General features: G+C 38.1%; 5 protein-coding genes and 1 non-coding gene across 7 annotated transcripts; 2 read left to right on the forward strand and 4 right to left on the reverse strand.

Moving 5' to 3' along the window:
• Positions 1–83: 83 nt before the first annotated feature.
• Positions 84–4,421, reverse strand: LOC140783344 (glycosyltransferase BC10-like). 2 transcript variants are annotated; one of them, XM_073130214.1, is made up of 3 exons: positions 4,237–4,421; positions 3,558–4,143; positions 84–848 (listed from the first exon to the last, which is right to left on the reverse strand). In XM_073130214.1, the coding sequence occupies exons 2-3, from the start codon at positions 4,065–4,067 to the stop codon at positions 183–185; spliced, it is 1,176 nt and encodes a 391-aa protein (XP_072986315.1). In that variant the 5' UTR covers positions 4,068–4,143; positions 4,237–4,421; the 3' UTR covers positions 84–182. The 2 variants fall into 2 exon arrangements, with proteins under 2 accessions (XP_072986315.1, XP_072986314.1); XM_073130213.1 differs by having other exon boundaries at positions 3,558–4,150.
• A 3,069-nt stretch (positions 4,422–7,490) lies between these two features.
• Positions 7,491–7,868, forward strand: LOC140783529 (uncharacterized). The gene has a single exon (XM_073130435.1). The coding sequence runs from the start codon at positions 7,491–7,493 to the stop codon at positions 7,866–7,868; it is 378 nt and encodes a 125-aa protein (XP_072986536.1).
• A 4,910-nt stretch (positions 7,869–12,778) lies between these two features.
• LOC140784858 (uncharacterized) lies at positions 12,779–13,192 on the reverse strand. The gene has a single exon (XM_073132448.1). It carries the CDS (start codon positions 13,190–13,192, stop codon positions 12,971–12,973), a length of 222 nt encoding a protein of 73 aa, XP_072988549.1. The 3' UTR covers positions 12,779–12,970.
• A 2,314-nt stretch (positions 13,193–15,506) lies between these two features.
• TRNAA-UGC (transfer RNA alanine (anticodon UGC)) lies at positions 15,507–15,579 on the reverse strand. Its single transcript has one exon. It is a non-coding gene; the product is annotated as a tRNA-Ala (tRNA).
• A 16-nt stretch (positions 15,580–15,595) lies between these two features.
• LOC140785249 (uncharacterized) lies at positions 15,596–16,505 on the reverse strand. Its single transcript, XM_073133047.1, has one exon. The coding sequence runs from the start codon at positions 16,230–16,232 to the stop codon at positions 15,798–15,800; it is 435 nt and encodes a 144-aa protein (XP_072989148.1). The 5' UTR covers positions 16,233–16,505; the 3' UTR covers positions 15,596–15,797.
• A 5,892-nt stretch (positions 16,506–22,397) lies between these two features.
• On the forward strand, positions 22,398–24,286 carry LOC140785142 (protein PHLOEM PROTEIN 2-LIKE A10-like). Its single transcript, XM_073132896.1, has one exon. It carries the CDS (start codon positions 22,760–22,762, stop codon positions 23,978–23,980), a length of 1,221 nt encoding a protein of 406 aa, XP_072988997.1. The 5' UTR covers positions 22,398–22,759; the 3' UTR covers positions 23,981–24,286.
• Positions 24,287–25,663: the final 1,377 nt, after the last annotated feature.

Below are 25,663 nucleotides of genomic sequence, written 5' to 3' on the forward strand. Positions count from 1 at the left end.
AAAATGATCGATTTCAGTGAAGTAATTCTTTTTTGAAAAAAAAAAAGAAAATTTAAAAAGAAAAAATGAAGCTATTTTTGATAGGTACGAAAATCACTTCTTTAATTTATTTTTTGTAACTAAATATTAAAAGTAAGGAAGTTTTCTAAAATGAGTATTTTTTTTTCTTCACTTTCTAGCAACTAAATATCTCGTTGGTAAAAGCTTTCACCAAATCCAAGTAAACTAGGCGCAAATTGCTTCAGAGGCTCCAAAGCACCGGGAGAAAACTTCCTCGCAAAGAGGAAACAAACCGAAGACTCCTGGCCATTGTACAAGCATTTCTTCTCTTCAACAATCCTCTTAATAAATGCTTCATCGATATCATCCTTCCCAAAAGTAGCAGGATGAGGGCCACCTCTGGACCAATCCACCCAAGTGAGACTTCTGTTAGCTATAAGATTTGATGACTCAATTGTGAGCATTGTGGGGAAGTAGTGCTCATCCACATAGCAAGCAGGCTTGCAGAACTCTTTGAACTTTGGGTAGTACTTGGTGTCTGCAATGATATCAACTGCAAGTTTTCGGTTCACTTCAAACCACTGAGACCCTTTTCGCCACTGAGAGATATCTACCTCAGGAACCATCTTGGGGTTATACCTTCCTCTTCCATGACGGCCAGGGTCATCGAATGCACCAACATAACTGTATCTAGACCTTATTAAGTACTGGTAAATAATGCTGAAACTGTATAGAGGGATGCATGACTCAGAGAGAAGGATGAAGCGTTCGTTGGATATGTCGAGCAAGGCGTTCGCTAAGAGATGCCTCTCGGCATCACACATGCTCATCTTGCCCCACTCGGCTACCTGTTCATTTGGAAAGCAAGTCATTGTTATGAAAGTAGGTACTGGTAGCAAACATGATCTATGTCCCATAGGACATGGATGAAGAGTTCTGTGATATTCTGTGCTAACTCATGTGCAACAGGGTATGATTTTGACTAATAATTAAGTACTAGAACTTACTTTTGCTTGTGTTTCATCACTCATAAATACATGAACCTACAACAAGCATAGCCCAAGATAGTCATGTGAATGTGCAATGTCTATCAGGCTGTAATATATCTGATAAGTTTGAATGGTTAACTTTACAACGGACGACTTTTGAGGAAATCATCTCAGTTAAATTATCCAACCTCCTATTCTTGCTTGTAACAGGATGCTTTGTCCTTGTCTCTATCCAAATTGTGATAAATGAAAATTTGGTTGAACTGCAATGTTTATGACAAGTTCACCATCAACTATCAAGTTTTACATTTGAATCTATCCTGAGGTGGATTAGGACACACATTCTTTTCAGGAAACTTTTTTTTGATGGCCAGAAGATTCTGAAGTGCTCCACTAACCAGTTGAAAATTAGTAAGGCCAGCATAGTCCAAGTTCTCTACCTTATCGACAGATATTCATTTAAACAGGGGAAAAAGAAGCGCATGCGGTAGATATTTATACTATTTCCTATTTAACCGAAATTGCTACCATGATAGATCTTTATGCTTATAAAAGCGCAAAAAACACAGGATAAAAAAGCAAAACAGAGTTAGGTGGGTAGTATGCCTTGCAAGCTATTTGTCGAAGCCTAAAAGAACAGAATTCAAGATGAGTTTATGAGCTTACTAGGTGAACCTTGATTCAGTTTTACATTCCAAAGCAAATCCATTTTACTTATGCTTCCTTTTATTGCATCACATGGCCCATACTATGTGCTGAAGCACTCTCATGCAGGAATTACCGACAAACATTCTTCTGTCATTCACTGACTATAAGATACTTCTGGAACTAAACTTTGCTATCCAACCATATCTAATTAAGTAATATGTGAATGTCAGTCTCTTTCTACACATGATATCCGACCATTCCTTGTATACTTTTACAATTCCAAATTACATTGATGAACATATAAGAGCAGTGACTCCGACAGTCAAGAGGAAATTCTCCTATACGCTGGTTGGCGACACCCCTTTTCCTAATAGTGAAGCATCTTATTTCTGCTCCATAATTGATAACTGATGCTCAAAAATTTCTTCAAGCCAATCCTGCATACAAGATTATGATCATATGACCATCTTTTTCTGCAAAAACTGATGGTCATGGTTCCCATAATGAATAACTTATCGCATCTCCTAGTATGCCTTGATGCACCACGGAAACCTATTACCTCCTAATCGTAACTGTCAACAAAAGTCTACAAAATAATAGAAACAGAAATCTCTACATAACTAGAAACGTTTGGGAGTTAGTTCATAGCTATTACTTAATCATAGCTAACTCTGATACCAACTAATCTTTGTATAAATACATAGCTTAACCATTCAAATAAAATAGGTATTCGTGATTAATCAGAAGTTGTTCGGATGAAAATTTGAAGAATTAGTTCTTCACAAGGAAATAAATTGAGTAGCACTGGAGTTAGGCTGATCAAAGCATCCATTAAACTTACTACGAAATGGACTAAATGAAGTAGATATCTTCTGGACTATAAAATTGGCTTTCTCACTCCATGTCAATCACAAGGCAGAGGTAGGTCATAGGAATTTCTCTTTCCAGACCCCTTATTCTTCCTTTAAGGACACAATTCGATAAAGACCTATGAGTATTTAGTTTGTGAAATCTCAAAAGGCACCTACTCAGTAACCATCATAACATTTCAGAGACAAATTATGCATTAATTGATATCATATTATCATACTTCCCATGTTACCTCTTTGCTCGCGATGTTATAAGGTCAAAACTAAAATCACCATCACATCTAAACATGTTATGCATGATTGCAAACTCTGGTTTCTGTAAACAATAGGAGAGCTACGGCATACACAAATAATCTTCCCAGTATTCAGAACAACTCTTGTGGAAAGCAGCTTCAGTTAGAGATTCGACTTATCCAATAATATGAACAACATTTTTATTGACTTTATGACAGAAACTCACAGATCTTATAGGAAGCAGAGTTACTTTTTAATACATACAAGATGGCTGCATTATAAGCATTATCGGCTCAATAATTAGTTGGCATGGTATTTCTATCCTTGTCAGTGCATATCTCTGTTCTTTGTTCGGGGTCTTTATAAAACTATCAGTGAATACTCTTGACCAAAAGCAAAATATGAAAAAAAACCACACTATCTCTATTACATAGTATCCCAAGTATTATTTTCATATGTAGTACCAGTACTATCCAATGTTCTAGACACTGCCAGCAGAAAATGGAGAAAATTATCTTCAAAATGCACATTGAACGGAAGATGAGAAATTATGAGGAACAGCATTGCTTTCATTAGTTGATCTTGATATAGTGTAGTCACTCCCAATTCTTATAATCAAGAAGTCAAACACCTTGAGTTTGCGATAGGAATGATCCAAAGAATGCATCTAATTATACTTTTTCTCATTATACAATGGAAATCAATGCGATAAATGTATGAAAGGATTTTTTTTTCTTTCATCAGATAATAAATTCCAAAGCAGCTAGAAGTAGTAGAAGTGAAGAATAAAAATAAAAATAAAAATAAAAGATGTTACCTGGCTTGGGATTCGTCTCCCATAAAATACCGATGTTGTCGGGAAGTCAGATTGGTAGTTCGGCAAGGAATGGATGTAAATAGAGTAAAGTCCTTCATGACCTTTAAAGAACTCCTCCCAAAGCGGAGAAAGTGGCAAAGGCCCCTTTGTCAAGAACATGAATGCAATTTTGGGAAGCCTCTTAAATGGATACGTCTTCACCCGAGGAGCATAAGATGCAACCCAAAAGAGCTCTTCCTCGCTCATATTATGCATCAAATTCGAAGGAGGTTTAATCCATTGCCCCAGACCACTCCGTTCATAGACGCAAGGATTCAAACTATCACGAGCTTGCAACAAAGTAGTCTCAAGGTCGAAATACCGTGTCATATACAAACTAAATACGAAGAACCCAACGCCCAAAACGACGAATAGAACAAGAAACTTTAAAATCTTCGACGGGAAAACTCTCGATTGGGTCCTCTGCGACGAATCCTTCCCATCCTCCAATGCCAAAACCCTAACTTGCATCGTAATCAAACCCAAAACCCCAAACCCAATAAAGCAGACGGTTCCAACTTGTGGGTCTTTCGATTCGAGGCGTATTCTTCACTCTAACAGCAGTTTCGCATCAAAAACCCGGGAAAAATATTATAAAAAAAAAGACACCAATTTCCAAAAGGAAAGCCAAAGATTGCACCTTCAGAACGAAGTCGTGTGATCGACGCAGACCCTTCTGCGAATCCTAGACCTTCAACTACCCGTCCAAGAAAGAGAGTCAGAGATCTTTCTCGAGAAAAAAGCCCAGGTATGGGGGGATTCCAGAGGAAGAAGAAATATTATTTTTTAATGGCTTAGTCATGTCGTCTTGTGAGTTCTTTTCTATTAGCTACAGTGAGTGATTAATGAGCACAACTGCCTGCCCCAGAGGAGGGTTCACGTCTCCCATTTGTTCACGAACACTAGGTTCGGTGGGCCCGCCGGAGGAGGACACGTGCAGCTTCGATTTGGTAAGTAGACTATTAATAGAACGGAATAGAAAATAGTGCAGATAGTATTTGATGATATCTTCCAGGTTTCTTTTTTTTTTACTAAACTAGCCCTTCCAAACATTTTTTTTACAATTCAGTACACTTGTAGATACCTCAAAATTTAAATATTAAAAATAAAACCACAAACCCTTATAGGGATTTCTATATACAGTAAAAATTACTAATTCTGGAGTAGAAATTTATATATATGTCACTTTCCAATTCAGCGATTTATATTTGAAGATCGCTAAATCTAAAAATAGTTTATGTAAGAATTTCTTAATAATTTTTTTTAGCAATTTTTAATTTTTATCAGTTTATATTTGAAAGGTTGTCGTCTCAGTTAGCAGTTTTGAAACTCACCTAATTTTATTTTATTTATTATTAGATGTTTTATCTAAGACTAATAGTATAAATATTGGAATTATTGTTGTTCATTGTTCTATAGTTACATAACACTCGTTAGAGTCGAAGCTAAATACGATAGAAGTTTATTAGGAAAACCACTATCCCAGGTACAACCATAAACTATAATCTCATCAAAATTAGCAAGTCAATCAGCATAAATAACTTTATAATTTTAATAATTATAAGTAAAATATTTAATATTAGCAAACAAATTCTTCATGGCCCATGTTGATTTTGTGACACCATTCAATGTATTGACTAAGAGAAATGAATATGACTTAATAATGATATTTCAAATCTTTGTCCCTTAAAAATAGCAAGGCATGAGAAAGGTAAAAGTCTTATTGGGCCGCCCATAGACGGCGTCAACATCTTCTAGAATATATGGTATAATAAATGGCTACTACAATTATGGAACAAAACTAGAAAGAAAGAAGAAGAAATCCATCTATATTTGGTTAAAAAAGGGCGAGCCTCTTATTTAATCATTAGGGTACACCCTTTTCTACAATCAAAGTTTACCATTAAACTTTTATACTTTAGTAATGAGATATAGGTTTAAGAAAATTGATTCAAATCTCTTAATCATTTTTCTATACTTGCGTGAATACGCTAATATCTGACTTGAGAGAGATAAAAGTGCATTTTTATTATGATCTATTTTTATTTGATACACCGAATTATGAATATTTTCTTTTTTTTCCTACGAAAAAAGTGAAAACTTATGGTATTCTAGTTAAAATCGTAAATCATCGGAATACTAGTAAAGATGTCCTATCTAGATAGTTCCAAATATATATATCACTAGGGGCGACAAAAGTTGAGATGATATAGTAATTTAGCTTATAAATATGTTTGAGTTTAGTCTAATCAGATTTTGATTATCAACAGATCAATCTATTTACAATATGATCGGCCAACCCGATACTTCGCAAAGAATAGAAAAATATTTATAATTCAATAAAATCTAGTTATAATATGAATAAGTTATATAAATTTATATAATTTGTACCACGAATAACTCATTCATGAGGTATCACTTGTTTAATAAATGGGTCATAATTGTGTTTAAAAATTCTGACCCATTTAATAAATAGGTCTTATTAATATTTACGTTATCATGACATGATTCCAATCTGAGTAACCCAACTGATTGCTACTCCTAAGTTTCACTTGCCATGACCATGTTCATCATATACAATCGTTGAAGATCTTCTCTAGCAGCCTAACAAGAAATATTAGATCAACTGGCATGTACTCAAAATTTGGACGTTGTATTCAATTGCAAGTCGTTCAAACGAGTAGACTAAAAACATATATCCATACGTGCTAAACAAGGATAAGTTAATGCATCTCAAATTCTTTCACTAATAAATTATTCTTCAGAGTCGAACACTTCTTATATGTCACGCATTATTTCTTCTAGAACCATGAACATGAATTTCCTTGTTTGAAATTAAATTTTTAGCATGTATAAGTGTTTGGCAATCATATGATCTTTAGGTAATTATGATCTATTAGGGTAATCGTAGATTTAAAAGACTAAACTAGGCAAGTTAACACAAGATATAATACAATTCTTTCTTTCAAAATTTAGTTGGCAAAAAAACCATCCATGAGAGATTATTCCTCTCCTTCCTCCTGTTCCAAAGTAGACTATAGAGATTCTCTTTAAATTATAATAAAAGAGCATCACTACTTTATATTTAAATCTATCCTAAACATAGGACTAAATTATACGCTATGACCTTCGGAATCATTCAAATATTTGAAAATTTCTTTGAGCCAATCTAAAATTGCATGCACATAACATGTGGCCAATTTTTGTACTTAGATTATCCTCATTTTTCTCCCAAAAAATATACTAAGATATTTATATTCTCTCCCTTTCACTCTCTATTTGTCTCTGCCTTCTTCTCCTTTTCCTAATAGCAACCTCTAACGTGATATAATCTCTGACTTTCTTTCACTCTTCTTCCTCTCAATCTCTCCACCTCTCTTTTCCCTTTCTCCATATTTTTTCTTTCTTAGTCGTAAGCACTATCATAATATTGCTTACAATTTCACTTCTTTCAACCCATGAAGTCAAAACTTACACAAGAATAGAGATAATGCGGTAAAATTAACTTTCTTTCAACTATATATTAGAATACTGTGGAAGAATTGAAAAAAAATAGTCCTAATACAAACAAAATGGTGGCAATAAACATGAATTATTCTTCCTTTTTTGTATTTTTAGTTTTGTCTCATCAGTTACTTATGGTAGCGAGAAGTTGACGTATTTCTTATATGAAAATATTTTAAAGTTTATGAGCCGTCAAAGTGGAGGACGTCATCGAAACATATTCATTTTGACCCTTACTTCCCGCGACACGTGTTCAACCGGAGTGTTGCAGCCGCCGTGAGGACAGCGACGTTCACATATCCATCCGTCTATAAGATCTCGCCATGACTAGCTTAACCAAATGGAAGAAACTAATTAATAGGGATTGAGAGCACCTTAGCAATGCAGAATATGGCGGAGAGGCAGTCACCGCCGCCGGATTACCACGGCGCGCTGCACTCGGTGCAGAGACTGCCGACCAAGCCGGGGCGGAAGCGGGGTTTCCCGCCCCCGCCGAGAGTGTACCGAGTCGAGCCCAGGGGGTTCCGGCAACTCGTGCAGCGACTCACTGGTTCGACTCAGTCCACGTGTCGGGCAAGGAAGGAGGCGGTGATTCCACCGCCGATCGAGCTGGCCCCGCGTGTCCCGTTACCGCCCCCGATAGCCCAACCGGGGAATCCGGAGGATGTGAGACTATCCGAGTTCTTATCGCCCTCGCTTTATTCGACTTGGTGCTCGTTCCCGCTTCTGAGCCCCGGGACCATGTCCGCCTTAGAGCTTGACAGATGAATTGTGTTCAGATAATTCTTGGATTTGATGCAAGTTATCTGGCGATCAAGCATATGTACAAGATTATTCACTTTCTATAATTATTCTTGCGTTTGAAAGATAATTCTTCCATTATTCGTTTTATCTGATACTATCCCTATCATTATTTATTTATGACTCTTAAAACACTTGGTGGATACATTTCAAACCCATCTAACAGTTAGAACTCCACCAATTTTGTCGTGAAATGGTTAATTGCACTTTGCTCTATTGTGGTTTATCTCAATTTTATAAAACTCGCGTATACTTTTAATTTAAATACTTTAAGTTATTGTAATCTTAGCTAAAGTATAAATATTATTTTTTTAATCATATTTGATCGAACATTTATCGAATTTAAAGATTCTTATTAGAGACCCAGTTATAAAGAATTGGATTAGATTTTTAACACATCTAAAATAATACTAATTAAAATTTAACCTAAAGTTATTCGTACAAAAACCTGTTAAGTTTTTAATTGTTGGCAATTGTGTACAAAATATTCTAAATGTATTTTTAGATGTGTATGAGCTTTATACAAGTCTAGAAAATCTCTATTTTGAAGAATTGCAAGATTATTGGAGAAAAGTTTATGAGTTCACATCGCGTTTACACCGTGTTCACATCGCGTTCGAACGCGGGTTCATACGTTCACACAGACCGAGAGCTACGTTCACACAGACCGAGAGCTACGTTCACAAGTGCGTTCGAACACGGGCTCACGCGTTCACACAGCCCGAGAGCTGCGTTCACAAGCGCGTTCAAATGCGGGCTCATGCATTCACACAGACTGAGAGCTGCGTTTACAAACGCATTCGAATGCGGGCTCATACGTTCACACAGAACGAGAGCTATGTTCACAAACGCGTTCGAACACGGGTACATGCGTTCACACAGACCGAGAGCAGTGTTTACAAACACGTTCGAACGCAACCTGAAAAATTCAAGTTGTCGCGTTTGAACGCACTTGGGCTCGTTCGAACGCACCTGAGATCAAGTCAGGCCGCGTTCGAACGCACCAACGAAGTTTGAAGAATTGCAAGATTATTGGAGAAAAATTTATGAGTTCACATCGCATTTACACTGTGTTCACATCGCGTTCGAACGCGGGTTCATGCGTTCACACAGACCGAGAGCTACGTTCACAAGCGTGTTCGAACGCGGGCTCACGCGTTCACACAGACCGAGAGCTGCGTTCATAAGCGCGCTCGAATGCGGGCTCATGCGTTCACACAGACTGAGAGCTACGTTCACAAACGCGTTCGAACGCGGATACATGCGTTCACACAGACCGAGAGCAGCGTTTACAAACGTGTTCGAACGCAACCTGAAAAATTCAAGTTGTCGTGTTCGAACGCACTTGGGCTTGTTCGAACGCACCTGAGATCAAGTCAGGTCGTTCGAACGCACCCGGGCCGCGTTCGAACGCACCAACGAAGTTTGAAATTCTTGGACTTTCGTGAGTTTGGATAAGACTTAGATTTGTTTCTATCTTGGAAATCATATATAAGTATTGTGATGCCCTAACTCTAGGGAGGGTGAAGAAGTAATATTGAAGGAGACTTCTTGAGTCTACATCGGTTCTTCAACTAACAAGGTTTTACTCTTCTAAAAAGCTTAATCTTTCGTCTTAAGGGCTATTTAAATGAAAGATCAATCTCGAGGCATATTGAGGTTGAACATTACTCACGTGAAACAGTGAATCGTGGGTTCTAGCGAGCAAGAATGAGATTAACAAAATTATTTGGATCGACAGGTTGTTTTGTGAGTCAGTCTTATAACTGCTACTTTCCTAGTGATTAGTTTTGATCCGAGTTTGAATCCGTGGTTTTTTTCTATTTAGATTTTTCCACGTTAAAATCTTGGCGTTCATCTTTGCTTTAGTTTTTAATATTTCTTTAGATTTTTACTTAAGCGAACGAGTGATATCATTTAGATACATACTTATGTCTAGGGGTTTTTTCAATTGGTATTACAGTAGGTTCTCTCATCTGTAGAGAGAGATCAGATAGGCATGGATTTTCATAGAGATAGACTATCGTCTATTAGACCTCCTATTCTAGATGGATCAAATTATGGATATTGAAAAGCTAGAATGAGAGCTTACTTGAAATTTATAGACGAGCGAGTATGGTTTACCGTTGTGAACGGTTGGAGTCCACCAATGTACATGATGGATGATAAACTTACTGAAAAACTGATAGAGTCATGAGATATGACAGATTATGAAAAAATTGGATGGAATAGTAAGAGAATAAATATAATTTTTAGTTGTGTTTCCTGAAAAGAATTTAGAAGAATTTTTACTTGTGAGATAGCAAAATAAGCTTGAACGATCTTAGAAACTACTAACGAAGGAACTATGGCTGTAAAACTTTCTAAACTTCAGAGGTTGACTACTAGATTTGAAACTCTACGTATGGAGGAGAATGAGATATTTGATGAGTTCTATGCAAAGCTGAGTAATATAGTCAACTCAAGTTTCAACCTAAGAGAGAAAATTCCTGAAAATAGAATTGTTCGTAAAATCCTTAGGTCTCTTCTAGAAAAGTTGTAGGCGAAAGTTACAGCTATTGAGGAAAATCTACAAACATTGATTCTATGAAAGTTGAAAAATTAGTAAAAAATCTACAAACATTTGAGTCCTGCCTTTCGAGACTGAGAAAGTCCAAAGGGATTGCCCTATCCACAGTTAAACAAAATATAGAGGAGTCTAATAATGAAGGTGATTTAGATGTTGAGATATTAGCTATGTTCGTCAAAAAGTTTAATAAATTCTTTCGGAAGCCAAACAAGTTGAATGCTGAAAAACTTAAGAAGAACCAAGCTTTTGTGAAAAAGAAGAATACTGTGAGTTCAAATACAGGGGTAAGCAACAACAATGTCAAACAAAAAAATAAGAATTCTGATAATAAAGTTCGATGTTTTAAATATTCTGGTTTTGGACACATTGCACAAGAATGCTCTAATCGTCTTAAAAGGAATGGTAAATCTATGAAAGTAACTTTGGATGACAGATAAATCTAATGATGATTCTGAGAAAGACGAAAAAAACTTTGTAGCTTTTGCCTAATCTTTTCTTAATATTGACTTTGTAGTTAATACTGATAGTACAGATGATCTAGATATGTTACCAGTTTAGGAAGATGAATTTGAAATACAAAAGATAGATAATGACTTATACCTGGAGTCATTTAAACTCAAGAAAAATAATCTTAGACTACTTCAATGACTCAAGATAATCGAATCAGAAAGAAATAAATTTGAGGAGGATCTTGGAGTTTTTTTTCGTTTGGGTTTTTTCACATTAAAATCTCTGGTCTACGTTAAAATCTTGACTCAAGATAGTCTAGAAAATCTCTGATTTTTTTTCCGTTTGGGTTTTTTTCACGTTAAAATCTTGGCGTTCATCTCTGCTTTCGTTTTTAATATTTTTTCGAATTTTTACTTAAGCGAACGAGTGATATCATTGCCTAGTATTTAGATACATACTTGTGTCTAAGAATTTTTTCAAAACCATTAGTTTTAAAGAGTATACACATAAACACAAAATTTTAGAAGATAATGCACCCAAAATAAGAAATTTTATAGGAGTATACATGTTAAGAAAGAACCCTTATATTAATGACATCAACCATGGAATGAAAAATGATCTTTAATTTATCAACGTTTGGGGTCAGTTTGTTCTAGTTGAATCTTTCAATTTTAATTTGCTGATAACGAAGTGGGAAGACAAAAGGAGGAACGCTCTCAACTGGATCCTCTTGGTTTCTTGGTTGGCCTAAGGGAATTGCGCGAAGCCGTCAAGGAGGGAGGATGAGATATTGAGCCCTTTGTTCTTAATGGAGTGAAGTGGGTAGGCAAAAAGATGGAGCTTTCTCAACTGGGTTTCTTGATTGAAATGAGGGAAATGTTCTCACCAGTGGAGAGGAGAGGACTGTTGGGAAGAAGAAATGAGTGATTTTTAGGGCTCCAGAGGGTGAATATGAAATTAAGAAAGAAATTTTATTAGTCAATCTTACCTAACCCTCCAATAGTTCTGGAGTGCACTAAAAGAGTTAGAGAGTTATATAAAAAAGAGTAATAGTAAGGGGGTCTAAGTAGAATTATTGCTCATAATAAAGTAAGACATAACTATTAGAGTCATGTCAACTTAAATGATCAATTTTTTATCCGAACTTTTGAGTGCTTTGTGGTGTGATTTGTGTTCCTAAACATAATTGTAGGCCATCAAAATTGTATGATTCACACATAGCACAACTAATAGTCTATATAGCCAACAAAATATTTTTTAATGGTTAAAGGAAAACATACAGTGTATGAGTATTTTAGAATTTGAATTCCAGCTATACTAATTTAATCGACACACCATTAAATTTCCACTTATCTTAAAAAAATTATGTTATAAATAAATTTTTTTTTATATGAAGGAGATAACCCTAACTCCCATCTATGAGCATATTTCATCATATATTTTCTTTCCTTGCGCCTTGCTTAGCACTTAAAAAAGGAGTTAAATTAAGGGTGAATGCTGTTTGGATTAGAAAGAAAAACCCAACCATTTGAGTTTTGTATCTGAATTTTAGCAGATATGGGTCTAGATTTTTGCGTTCGTCTTTATACTCAGAACGTGTATATATACATATATATCACAATTTCTTATAAGCTCAGAAACCAAATATGGATGTGCGTCTAATATACAGCCTACATACTGATGTGATTTTACCACTATCCAATCCAAATCCGATAATATGGATGGAGACTTGCCTATGCTTCAGTTCATATAGATGATCACCAGTTTTTGCATTCAAAAAGGGGGAAAAAAAGTAAGAAGAAGAAGCAAGCTGATAGCCCTTGTATGCATTTCATCATCACAAAGGCAAACAACAAGCTTAAAGAAAAGATCGAAACTGATGGATGCATATATATATGTATGTATGAATGTATATAGTCCTTCTTCTTCCTTCCCCTCGAGAAACTAATGAATACTTTTAACCGATCATAAAAATCTCATCTCGGAGAAGGAAGAGAAGATACAAGAAGCTAGTAGGTAGATGTATAGAAGGATGCGATCAGGATTGCACTCAGATGCCGGACTTGCCGAGCTTATCGGCGGATTTGAGCGTCTCTTCGATCAGGCGGCGAGCCTTCCTGCTTCGGATCTCGACCTTCACGCTCGCGCTCTTGTCCATCTTCACGTACGGCTTCTTCTTCTTCTTCGCCTTCGTTGCCTTCTTCAGCAATCCAACCTTCGACTTTATGGCTTCCACGATGCTCCCCAATTGCTCACTCCCCATTAGACCCATCTCCCCCCCCCCTCTCTCTCCTTTCTCTCTGACTTCTATGTATCTCCTTCGTCTTAGTTGGTCTTTAATAGCAGGTTAATTGCCATTTCTGATCACTTGACTTTCTTTCTTCTTTTAATCTTTGGTCAGCGAGTATTACTCGTTTTTCTTGCACAAGGAGGAGGGAAGGAGAGATTGTTTGCAAGTTAGACTGTAGGAAGTTTATGCAATACCGTACTTATCAGGTCCTGATTGGTTGAAAAATCAATTTGAAGATCCCGGGGCTGCAGACGATCTACTCCCGTGGAGTGCTTCCAGTTTTTCTCTGGTGGCATTCCTCGCTCTCATTTAATTCATCGGTCGTTTCCGAGGTGGATACTGTTTGGAGTTTTCACAACGCACCCTTACTTTCTATGAATTATATTGCAAAGAAAAAACTACAACGGCAATGTGAATTACGACTTTGGTTTCACTAGTGGCTTTTGACGGCGTTGATATGGTTACGTACGAAGACGTAATTCTAATCTTGACTATAATTTCAAAGTTGTTGGTAATGGAAGATTTGAAATTAACTTTGATCCAAGTGCAGGTGTGATGGTGATCGGCATAGGGTTGTGGTCATGTGGTGAAAGATGACAATGGTGAAAGAGGGTAAAGAGGCGTGATGGTGATCGGCCTAGGGTTGTGATCATGTGGTGAAAGTTGAAGTAGTCCGTAGAAAAGTGATAAAGAAGTAAAGTCGTTTCTTAGGATTAATGGGAGTGCGGCTAGACGAAGAGGAAGACAACAATGAAGATTCTAGATGGTGAAAGATGACAATGGTGAAAGTCGAAGTAGTCGGTAGAAAAGTGATAAAGAATCAAAGTCGTTTCTTAGGATTATTATCACAATTAATAATAATTATTACCAATTATAATAATATTTATTATAATCTAAATGATTATGGTATATTTTAACTATATGTTTTAACAAAGATTACTAGATTTTTAGTTTGTTTCTTATGGAGTTCGACCGGTGACCGAATAGTATCCACTGAAATTTATTAAAAACTAAGGTCAAAATGGATCCATCAAAGACCAAAACTAGCTAAGATTTCTAGCTTTTACTTTTGTTTTGAATCATTACCAACTGAAACCTATCCATTTTGACCCAAAATGGACAATTTTTAAAGGGATTAAAATCGAAACGAAAACTTATAACCATCTTAAATTTTTACCTCAATGCTATTTCTTTTCTCCAGGTAACTTTATAATTGCAATGCAAAATCTAGTATAGTTGAAGTGCCTAATTTTCAAGCCTCTGATCAAAATTAGAGACATCATTGGGAACTTAGCAAACCAATGTTCTAGCATTAAGGGTTCATGTTTGTTTTAGGATTATCTTCTTTTTTTTTATTCTGCGAGTCTAAATTCAAAGTCTTTGTTTTTATCGAATTGAATTTTGACTTACGAGCAAAAAGTTAATGTTACTGTGAATCTCCAAAGTTAAGGTGTAATTCTATATCAAATGGTTAGATTGTAGAATATTTTTGAGATTAAGATAGATTCGGGATGGATTGTGAAAATGGGAGGCCAAAGAGGCGTGGTGATGGTCGTCTTAGGGTTGTGATAAGGTGGACGAAGAGAAAGACAACAATAAAGATCCTAAATGATGGCTAAGATTTTAAAACTTGAAGGTAGTCAAGTAAGGAGTAAGGAGACAATCTTGTAAATTAACTTTAATAATCTAAAATGATTATCCAAGTGCACAACACATTATTTATAGGTGGCTCATTGACTCAGACTAAACTTGACACTATGATTGAACATGTTCGAATCCTTAATTAAGATATCTAAACTAGGGTTTTTTGTCGTCGGGCGTTCGAACGACCTTGAGAGCATTCGAACGCCTAATTTATTTTCTAACTCGTGAGTAAATATGCTTAAACGGCCTTGAGTGCGTTCAAATGCCATACCCTATTCTGAGATTTACTCCTTACTGACATTTTTATTTCTTCCACAAATAAATCATTAACTACTTTTCTAGAAAGAATAAATAACTTCACTGTTCTGCCTTATTGCTCCTAAACTATAAAACAGAAAAAGAATAGAAAGAAATCTGGAGCTAATGCAATAATTAAGAGAGCCTGTCCTGATCTTGGAGCACTGTGGGGTCAACATAGTTGATAACAACTCATGACAGGCAAGCAGCATCCACTACAAATTTGGTCCATCACCATTCACCACCACCATGCACATCTTGCAGGACTCAAACTATACCCATTTCCATTCATCATAACAAGGATGCACTTATTAAGTAGCTTTGAGCAGGACCAAAGTAAAAATAGAAATATATATGGAGATGCAGGGGATCGAACCCTGTACCTCTCGCATGCAAAGCGAGCGCTCTACCATTTGAGCTACATCCCCAGTTGTCAGATTGAGCTTATAAAAACTATCTTTATTCATGGATATATATACTACCAGTTCATATAATACATATGTGCTCATCTCATTAAACCAAAAAGTAAAATCACAACCAACACCATCATACCAAACCATATATAGAGTTCACACTGGTTATACTAGTACTACTGCTGGTACTACTACGACATGCGGACACCCGCATGCATATTTTCACACTACCTTCAACAGTAACCGACGCACTTCTTCTTGCAGTCGATGGTGCAGCCGCCGCCGCCGCCACCGGCGCCGTAGTTCTTCCCCGATCGGCTGTAGGAGGTGAAGCACTTGGCCGGGCACGTGACGCGCTTCTTGTAGCATGGGCCCTTCTCGTTGCAGACCACCGAGGTGGGGACCACCCCACCCTTGGCGTAGCCTCCGCCGGGGCCACCGAAGCCGGCTCCCCAGCCGCCCCCGCCGAACCCGGGGATGTTGAAGCCTGGGCCTCCTCCGAAGAAGCCGCCCGGGTCTGGTCCGAATCCAGGGACGCCGGATCCGCCGCCGTGGCCACGGCCGATGTGCTTGGACTTGAGCTCGGCTTGGACGTCGCGGGCGGCGGAGGAGAGGAGGGTGGCGGAGGAGAGGAGGAAGTATAAGAGGAGGAGAGTGGAGGTCTTCATGGGTTTGGTTTACCTTCTCCCTTTGTTGCTTCGCTTCTTATTATTGGGTTTGGATGATAGAGGAGAAGAAGGGAAAGAAAGAAAGAAATAGGATCAGGGAAGCATTAAAAGAGGTGAAGACGGTTGAGGAAGTGACACCTGGTAGGTAGGTTTGGGGTAATTAAGACGCTGTGCAACTCTTGAACGTGGTTTCGGTGGCAGGCCGCTTTGGCAACTAGTGAAAGTGATCCAAATGTTTCACACCCTGCTTCTGCTTTATATCTGAAGTTAAGTTTTATCTATTTTCTTGGCAAGTATATCTAAGTGTAATATTAACATATAATATAATTTACACACACACACACACACACACACACAAAAAGAAGATTATTTTGTTGTGGATATAGTCTTCCTTACTAAACCATGGATAAGGCAAGAATTAATTAACTCTTATTCAATATTCCACTTATCTATGGACTAATGGACTCCACAGAATCCAATGTCAACAACTGCGTGAAAAAAAGTGACTCCCACTGACAGGCGCCCATGGGCATGCTTAATACTCGGCATTTGGCGTGACAAAACGAACAAAACTAAGTGCTACTGCAAAGTTAAGTTGTTCGTTACATTCACACCATCCTCAATATTTGTTCAATTGGAACCTACTTTTTGAAGCTAAACTTTGATTTTTAATATGAACTCAACTCTCAACTCTCAACTTTTACAGTTTTGCATTCACAATGGCCTCTTTTTATCCGGGATATTTATCCCGCATGAGATAAATATAAGTATAAGAAGTCAAAAAGAACGCACCCAGCCTCCACTTCATATTTATTCTTCACTTTCTATCATGACAGGCGTTATCCAGTGACATCTTATTCTGGTACCCAAATCTTGCAGTATTCCGTTCTCACCTTTATCTGATTTTTTAAATAATACGTTCAATAATTTTATGATTAAACCCTTTGCTTTTGAGATTTTTCTCTTCTTTTTTGTTTTTAAAAAGAACTCGACTATTTTACCGACTAATTATAAAATTATTAAAATAGAGGGTTCTATTTAAAAATTTCGTGTAACCAGAATAAATGTGAAAACGAGAGAAATAGAGCGCGCGCGCGTCTCCGACATGGAATTAAAGCCGATGACCTTCGGATCCTCCACAACCTCGAGTGCAAGAAATTCGTCCAACCGGGGCTGCACCTAGTCAATCTCCTCATTTATTATCCATTGATGTATCCACGTGGAGGTCAGGATTTGTATTGACTTTCGTGGCTATCTAAGCTGTCCTTTTATTCTGGCATCATTTATTCCTCCTATATTAGATACGTCTGTCTGTAAAAGTGGTAAATAGGGGTGGCAAAATTTGACCCGACCTGATAACCCGACACAATAACCCGGCTCTTAATCGGGTTTGGGTTTAGTATAATCGGGTTCGGGTCGTAAACGGGTCAACCCGTCTAACCCGTTTAATAATCGGGTCGTGTTCGGGTTTATACTATCGACTGTTTTGACCCGTTTGACCCGTTTAAGCATACGGGTCGGATCGGATCAGGTCGGGTCAACCCGCTAACCCGTTTAACCCGTTTAATATATATATAAACTAAAACCCTAGATCTAATTACATTTCCCTAACACCACCTTTCCACTCTTCACTCCTCTCCAGCCCGCCTCAACAAAAAGGGGGAAAAATTCGCCCGCCTCCACCTTCGCCGCCTCCGCTTCGCCCCCCTCTCGCCGCCCGCTCGCCTCCGTCTGCTGCCTCTACCTTCGCCTCTGTTTGCCGCCTTCGCCTCCGTCTGCAGCCTTCACCTCCGTCTGCCGCCTTCGCCTCCGTTTGCCGTCTCGACCTTAGCCTCCGTCTGCTGCCTCGGCCTTAGCCTCCATCTGCCGCCTCCGCCTTCGCCCCCATCTCTCGCCGCTTCGTTTACCGCCTCTGCCTTCGCTTCCGCCTCCGTCTACCGCTCGCTCCGTTTGCCGCCTTCGCCTTCGTTTGCCGCCTCAGCCTTAGCCTCCATCTCGCCGCCTCCGCCTTCGCCCCCATCTCTCGCCACCTCCGTCTCGCCGCCTCTCGCCTTGCCTCCGCCCCCTGCCTCCGCCGCCTCCGCCTTGTTAATCGCATAGCTGGGAGCTCTGTTCCCTTCTCCCCGTCGACTTCAAATCTAGCAACTCCTCCCGGTGGCTGTCGTCGGCACTCCTCTCGAAGCGGCGGTTGCCCTTCTTTTTGCTCGGGATCTAGCTAAAATTAATAGAACTATAATTTTTATGTTTGAATGAGTTTGATGATGAAAGTAGGTTAATTTGTTTCTTAAAAGCATTATTTTTATAGAATAAAATTTAAATTTTATATAGGGTAATCAGGTTAGACGGGTTGTGTTATCGTGTCATGTTAACACGACATGTTTATTAAACGGGTTAGACGGGCCGTGTTACCGTGTCGTGTTAACACGACCCGTTTATTAAACGGGTTAGACGGGTCGTGTCGTGTTACCCGTTTAATAATCGGGTCGTGTTCGTGTCTAATAAATGCAACCCGTTTATTAATCGGGTCGTGTTCGTGTTAGGATAAAGTTGACCCGACCCGAATCTGACCCGACCCGAACCCGCTTAACCCGACCCGATTGCCACCCCTAGTGGTAAACAATGGTGTATGCCTACATGAATAGTCACATAGACGACTGCCATGATCCAGTAAATGAGATTAATTGAAAGAAGTAGTGTATTATGATAGTAACATAGTTTAATTAATCAGTGGATACTATATCTTCCACGGGTGTTATGACAATTAATTGCTTTTATAAGATTAATGATTTGTCTTGTGATGGATCCAACTGGGGACCGACCCAAGTTGGGCGAGGAGATTTACAGTGGACAGTTGGTAGTTGTAAGCTGTAATGGATCTTGTTGGGAGAGCTAGCAAAGTGTCTTGGCGGTGGAAAGTATTATTGAAGCCAATAAGGCTACCGATTGGCTAACAAATTTGATTCAGATTACTAAGGTGTGTTAGGATTATTTAGTGAGGCTTAAGATAGGATTAACTTTTTATCCAATTTATATCTAGCTTTTGAGCTTTTACAAATGTGTACAAATTTTGGTCATTAATGTATCAGGAACATTTTGTAACTTTGCCGTTACTAGAATAATATGACTGATGATATTTTGACACAAGCATCATTCTTTGTAGTAATAGAGCAATTAGAAAATAGATTACCAAGCCTTAGGGGGGAAAAATAGTAAGAAACACTACCCTGACAAATGGTAAATACATAGGCAGGAAAGGTCTAAAGTTAATCTATGAGTCCATAGCAATCTGATAGTTGAAGGTACGTAGCCCTTTAAAATCTAAAAAGCTAAAAAAGAATTCCTAATCGACAACAATAGAAACACTACAGAGAAAACACCAAAAAAGAAATCGATGAGTCCAATGGATAGGGTGAAGCCACACGCCTACCGAAGACCTTTAAAACAGGACCTTCACTAGCAACCCCTCGAAGAAGATCAAAGTTGTTGACGTTATAGGGGGAATCCAAGTGCTTGGCGGCGAACACGAGATCATAGTCGGCAGTGTCGCGGAAGCTGCTACGTCACAACAACGAAAGGCATGGCGGAAGAGACAGTAGAGATGATATAGTAGGGGGAGGATACATAAGAAAGTGGAGAGGGGTGGTGCAATCAAGAAGGGACCAAAGATGGAGAACATAAAGAGCTCGTCAAATCAAAAGAGTGGCTAGGGTGGCACGAAGGATGCAGTGCGAATAGATGAGGAATAGGCAGCAAGAACTGAGTAAAAAGAGGAAAAGAAAGACTTGGGAAGGAGAAGGCATATCCCTTCCCCTAATTACTAAGGCCTGGAGAGAGGAAGGAGGAGATTGTCGACGATAGGGAATCCTCTAAAAGAGAGGGAAGACCTGTGATCAAACCCTACTCTCAGCTAGGGCAAATGTGTAGGGAGAAATTTTTTTTATATTTAATATAAATAAATGTATAAACATCACCTCATTACCAATATATATTTCCTGCATTTGCTCTCATATTTCATTGTAGCATCCAGATGACAACTTAATGTCACTACATGATCTAGTAGATGAAATGGTTTCAAGCCTGTATCTTGTAGTATAAACATATACAACAACAAGTTTCTCTATGCAGAATTAACTACATGGCTGATGGTTCCCTTAGTTTTAACCTATCATAAAAGTTTTGGTGATCTCAATCCTTTTTAATTCTTAATCCAGACAAGACCAGACTTCACCTGAAGATAGTACCGGGGGAAAGTAGTGTGCACTTCAAAAGTACATGATCACGATGAAGAATTCTGAGCATCTACTTTAATGGTGGTCCATGGAAGGTGACAACTGAAATCAACACGAATCTTGTTCACCTGACTACTCTTGCGTTTTTTTTTACCAAACTAGCCATTTTTTATATTTTATTTATCTAACTTAATATCAAAATAAGTTTATAGCACTGTAGCCCTAAGTAAGCAAAAAAAGAAAACTTGGAAAAGATAGACATATTTTTTTATAACAATAAAACACTTAATATTTTAGCGTTTTATGTTGCTCTATTTATAGTAAATCATTGAATTGTTTAACATTTTTTGTTTTAAAAAATATCGATTATATCAGTTTTTTACTTGATAAAAACATTGATTTTATTAACATATTACTTTTGGTCGGGTAAAATCTTTTTAATATTAAGTTTAGGGTAAAAAAAGAGGTATAATTTGGTCTGAAGTTCACTACTCCTTTGGAGAAGAACAAGACAAGTTGAAAGTACTCAATGGAGTATAGATATATACTGATAGTGCCAATCCAAGAGCATAAACATGCATGCTGAAGGAGACACAGCATCATCATGGGTATGACTCAATTTAATTTAACCTCCTATATATTAAAGTTAAACACCTAGTCTCAGTTAAAGGCTTAATTATCTTTGTAGAAATACAGTTTGATTTTATGATGATAGGAATAATTTAATTCTTCTCAATCATCGAGAAGCATCCTCCATTAAAGAGAAAAAAAAGAAAAAGAAAAGGCTTCCCTTGCAACCATGAGGGAAGAAGGGAAATGCCCAGTTATGATCTTGGGAAATTATAGTTATCTCCAAGAATTTGATATTTAGGAAATTTAGAAGAAAAAAAATCCTTACACTTAAATTTATTATTATTATTATTATTATTCACACTCTACTTTATAATATTTATTATTTGAACTCTATATTTTATTTTTAACGCATAAAAAACATCTTGAATTAAGTTTCAACTAACAATCTTTTTTAAACATAAAATATAATTTGGTTCCCATTTAATTTGCCTTAATCTTAAAAAATTTACCAAGCATCTTAAGGTTATTTTACATCTATATCTGTATGATAAATGATAAATATCGATATTTAATAGTGTGAATGATAACAAAGGCAAAAACCAGGATTGCTTTTTATAAATTTCCCCTGATCTTTTGAAATCTCCAGTAACAGCAAGTATGTAATAGTTACAAAATTGGAGTGGATGACTGGTGATTAAGTGCTTAATTTGAAACTCCTTTCTCCTTTTTTCTTTTCCTTTCTTTTCTCCTCTCCTCTAAGGGCTCACTATTCTGGCCCAGTCCAAGTCATAGTTCACTCCATATGAATATATGATACTAGTTCATAGAACTGCCATTAAATCCTTTGGGCTGGGCCAATTTAGCTTCATATTTGTTTTCACTTATCAATTAACCTGGATGAGTAAAAACCCTGAATGTTTGCCTTGTCAAAGGAATAAAGTGAAGTTAATTTATTCCCTCCTCATTGTATTAGTAAGTGAAAAAAAAATGCAAAGCCAATCTAGCATATAATAAACTAGATTGTGATTAAATGAAGAATATTATATGATCATTTTAATTTTTTAAAACAGTTTTCAAAGCATTTAAAATTAATCACATCATGTTTTTGAAAAAAAATAAAATCAAACAAACAACTAATGAGACAATTATCCCCAAAAGATCCAGCAAGCCCCTCAGCTCTTTTTACTCTCTCTAAATTAGGTGGTAATTAATGGTTGTCAAATTTAGAATAAGTCTCCTCTGGAATCTGGATAGAATTCACGATTCGCGGATAACCCCTCGCAGGGGTCCAAACTAGAAAAGACGAGCCTTATCCTATTCGCCTTTTAAAGTCGTTAAACCTCGCCTTCTATCTTCCGTTTTCGTGCGATACCTCCCTACTGCGTGTGTGTATCATTTATCCAATTATCCCTCGTATTATATATTATTCTATCGGCGACTCTATCTATCTTCCTCCCATTTTTTCTTTATCCCCAAACTGCCCCTACCTCTTGTCTTCTTCGCGCGAAGTGGTCGGTCACCATCCCTCCCCTTCTCCTCGATCTCCTCGGCGACCACCGCAAGCTATATTTCGTGGCCACTTATTTTCTTTTTAATTCCAAGAATGTCCTAATAATAAAATAAAATCCCCGGTCGACGTTTACTAGTACACTACGTGGCCCCCATTAACTCCCCCTAACGCCTTCTCCTCCTTCCTCCCGATCCCCGAAACCCTAACCGCAATCGATGCATCTCGATCGATTCCTATCTCCCATGGACGTAATTGAGTTCTCACGTCGGCGGCGTAGGCTTCTGCTCCTCCTCGCCGTCGCCACCGCCGGCGGTTACGGCGCCTACAAGATCTATCACCTCCCCTCCGTAGCCAGTAAGCGGCGGAGCTTATCCAGGATAGCGGGAACCCTTGGCGCCGTCGCAGACGCCGCCGCGTCCACTGCGGAGACCGCCGCCCTCGTCTCCTGCGACCTCAGCCGATTCCTCCACTCCGACTCTGATGAGGTCCCCCATAGCTTGAAGCAAATCTCTAAGATCGTGAGGTCTGATGAGTTCTCCGGCTCCCTTTCTAGGGTTCTTGAAGCCCTAACCCGTGGCGTCGCCCGTGGATACCGCTCCGGCTCTGGTTCCGGAGGAGCGATTCAAGAAACGGGCGGCTCTAGCTTCTCCGATCGGCTTCTCGATAAGCTATTCTCTGCTCCTGGGTCCGGATTCGCCTCCACGGTGGCGGGAAGCTTCGCGAAGAATCTGGTGATCGGCTTTTATGAGAATGGATCAGATGGTGGAGCCAACGGCGGAAGCAGCTCGGAACAATGGGTCGAGGTGATTTGCAGCGATAAGTCGAAGGACTTGTTGGCTCATTGCATCGAGCGGTTCGTGAGCACGGCAGTCGCGGTGTACCTCGACAAGACAATGGATATTAATACCTACGATGAGCTCTTTTCTGGGCTCACGAACCCAAAGCACGAGACCAAGGTGAAGGACATGTTAGTTGGCGTGTGCAATGGTGCTGTCGAGACCCTCGTCAAGACTTCCCATCACGTGCTCAGCGGCCCAAATTCGAGCACCGCAGAGAATGTAGTCAAAGGAGACGAGCAAGAGCGGGAACAGGGTGTTGCTTGCGATAGCAAGCCTATAGGTCGGACTAGCAGTAAGAGTGGTGGCAGGTGGATTGATACAGTTTCGTCGACATTGGCGGTGCCAAGCAACCGGAAATTCGTTCTTGATGTCACAGGAAGGGTTACTTTTGAGACAGTGAGGTCTTTCCTTGAATTCCTGCTGTGGAAGCTTTACGATGGTACTAAGAGGGGTGTTACTGCTGTTTACAATGAGGTGATCGAAAGGGGATTGGAAGTGATGAGATATATAACTGCAAAATCTATGGTTATTGTTACAATATGCTTCACCTTGTGCTTGCAATTGTCAACTGGGGCGAACGTTATAATGCTGGCGTAAGTTGATTATGGAATCTACAAGCTTGAAATAGAATCCTCTGATCGTGTAAGAATTCTTACCTTTACTCTTCCAAAAGAGCCTTCTTCTTTCTACAATATGAAGATGGTGACCTAAACATTCCAAAGATCTTCAAGTATAAAGTTACATGGGAACGTACTGTTTGTACATGTAAATGAAACGGCAATCGTGTTTTCTCTCATAAAAGTAACGTGAACATGAATATAATGCATGAAGAATGATTTGTAAATTTGTCATATTCCTGCAGAGGAGAATTTATAGTTAGATATACTAACATTTATTTTCTTATATCTTATCTCGTCTTACCCTTTTATTTTATTTTCTGTCTTTTCCGATGTATGATAAGTGTCCATTGTCATATTCAAGTCATGTGTTCTTATTATGGTTCTGCAAGTAGTATGGTGGCTGAGTATTATATTCTTTCACTAAGCAATATGGCCATCTTTTATTTGTTGAACTATTTTTAATCATAGTACGATAATTAGCAAGTCATCATTTAGAAATACATGGTGCAAACAGTCATTAAATTTTTGGTCAAACATCTATGCTAGGAGGTCTGTAGAAGGCAAAAGAGAGGTCTCTAGACAGTATATCCTGTTGTATGTATAGTTATTTATAGTGAAATTTAGTAAGCATCTCCTCTTATGGTATTTGCATACCTTTGCTTCTATTCATTAGTCTGTAATTTATTGTTTATGTCAGTTCTTTCCCATTGAATGCTGAACATATGTTCTTTTAATATGTTTAAGACATAAACACTTAGTGTTGCATATGTGATGCACAAAGATAAGGGAATTTGGCTTCATGGCCTATTTGTGCTATGTTAGTCAAGGATCCGTTCTCTTCATGATGTAGTTGTTTCCCACTATTTTCTCCATGTATTTTGGTCTCAACCTTCAGTTGTGAGAAATATGTTCTTCATTTTCTTGTACAGTATGAAAATTTATTTGGGGAGACACTTGATTGTGTGATACATGCATTCCTGAGGGGAACATCTTCTCAAAGTGATCACTAGGGAATAGGTTGAATTTGATTAAATGATGAAACCATCAAGAAATTCATGAGGATAATTCATCAGATGTACCCGTAATTTTAGCTTTGAGATGACTTTCATGAGGATCTACCTACAAATTCATGGAAGAGATGCCGGATTAACATCGAGGTCCTATTCTCAAAAAAAAAAAAAAGAAAATCTTGCTCATTGGTCCTCTGGTCAAAGCAATTTAGATGGTCACCAATATTACCATTTTATTAATTACAAACCTTGGAATTAACTGAACCACTTAGTATATCGTTTGGCAAATATCTGATGAACATCTTAATGGAAAAGTAATTTTCATCTTCCTTATCAAAGACAGTGCAGAGAGTATGCTTAAGCTGATGGATTCTACGTTCGTGAGGTTATTCAGTTATTGATCACAACTTATTAATTGCAAGATCAAATGATTTCAGAGGACTGTACTTTTAGTTCATCCTAGCCTGTTCTAAGTACTGAGTCACACCTTGTACAAGACATTGCACTGGTGTATGAGAAATCCTTTTGATCAGCAGAGTGAGAGTTCCTCTGGAATCAAGGACTAGCATTTGCTGCTCTGGCCTGCTAATACTGAGTGAAATGCACCATTCTGGCAATTTTAGCAATTTTCCTATCTCTTCATAAGAATC

This window comes from Typha latifolia, chromosome 3, assembly GCF_019914945.1.
Source record: "Typha latifolia isolate L0001 chromosome 3, TyphaL0001v2, whole genome shotgun sequence".
NCBI classification, from domain to species: domain Eukaryota; kingdom Viridiplantae; phylum Streptophyta; class Magnoliopsida; order Poales; family Typhaceae; genus Typha; species Typha latifolia.

Excerpts from the sequence above, each read along its gene's own strand:
- LOC140783529 (XM_073130435.1), top strand. The coding sequence starts at position 7,491 with ATGGCGGAGAGGCAGTCACCGCCGCCGGATTACCACGGCGCGCTGCAC.
- LOC140785249 (XM_073133047.1), bottom strand. The coding sequence starts at position 16,232 with ATGAAGACCTCCACTCTCCTCCTCTTATACTTCCTCCTCTCCTCCGCC.
- LOC140785142 (XM_073132896.1), top strand. The coding sequence starts at position 22,760 with ATGCATCTCGATCGATTCCTATCTCCCATGGACGTAATTGAGTTCTCA.
- LOC140784858 (XM_073132448.1), bottom strand. The coding sequence starts at position 13,192 with ATGGGTCTAATGGGGAGTGAGCAATTGGGGAGCATCGTGGAAGCCATA.
- LOC140783344 (XM_073130214.1), bottom strand. The coding sequence starts at position 4,067 with ATGCAAGTTAGGGTTTTGGCATTGGAGGATGGGAAGGATTCGTCGCAG. Across the intron at positions 849-3,557 it reads GGAGACGAATCCCAAGCCAG|GTAGCCGAGTGGGGCAAGAT; the intron begins GTAACATCTTTT and ends CCAAATGAACAG.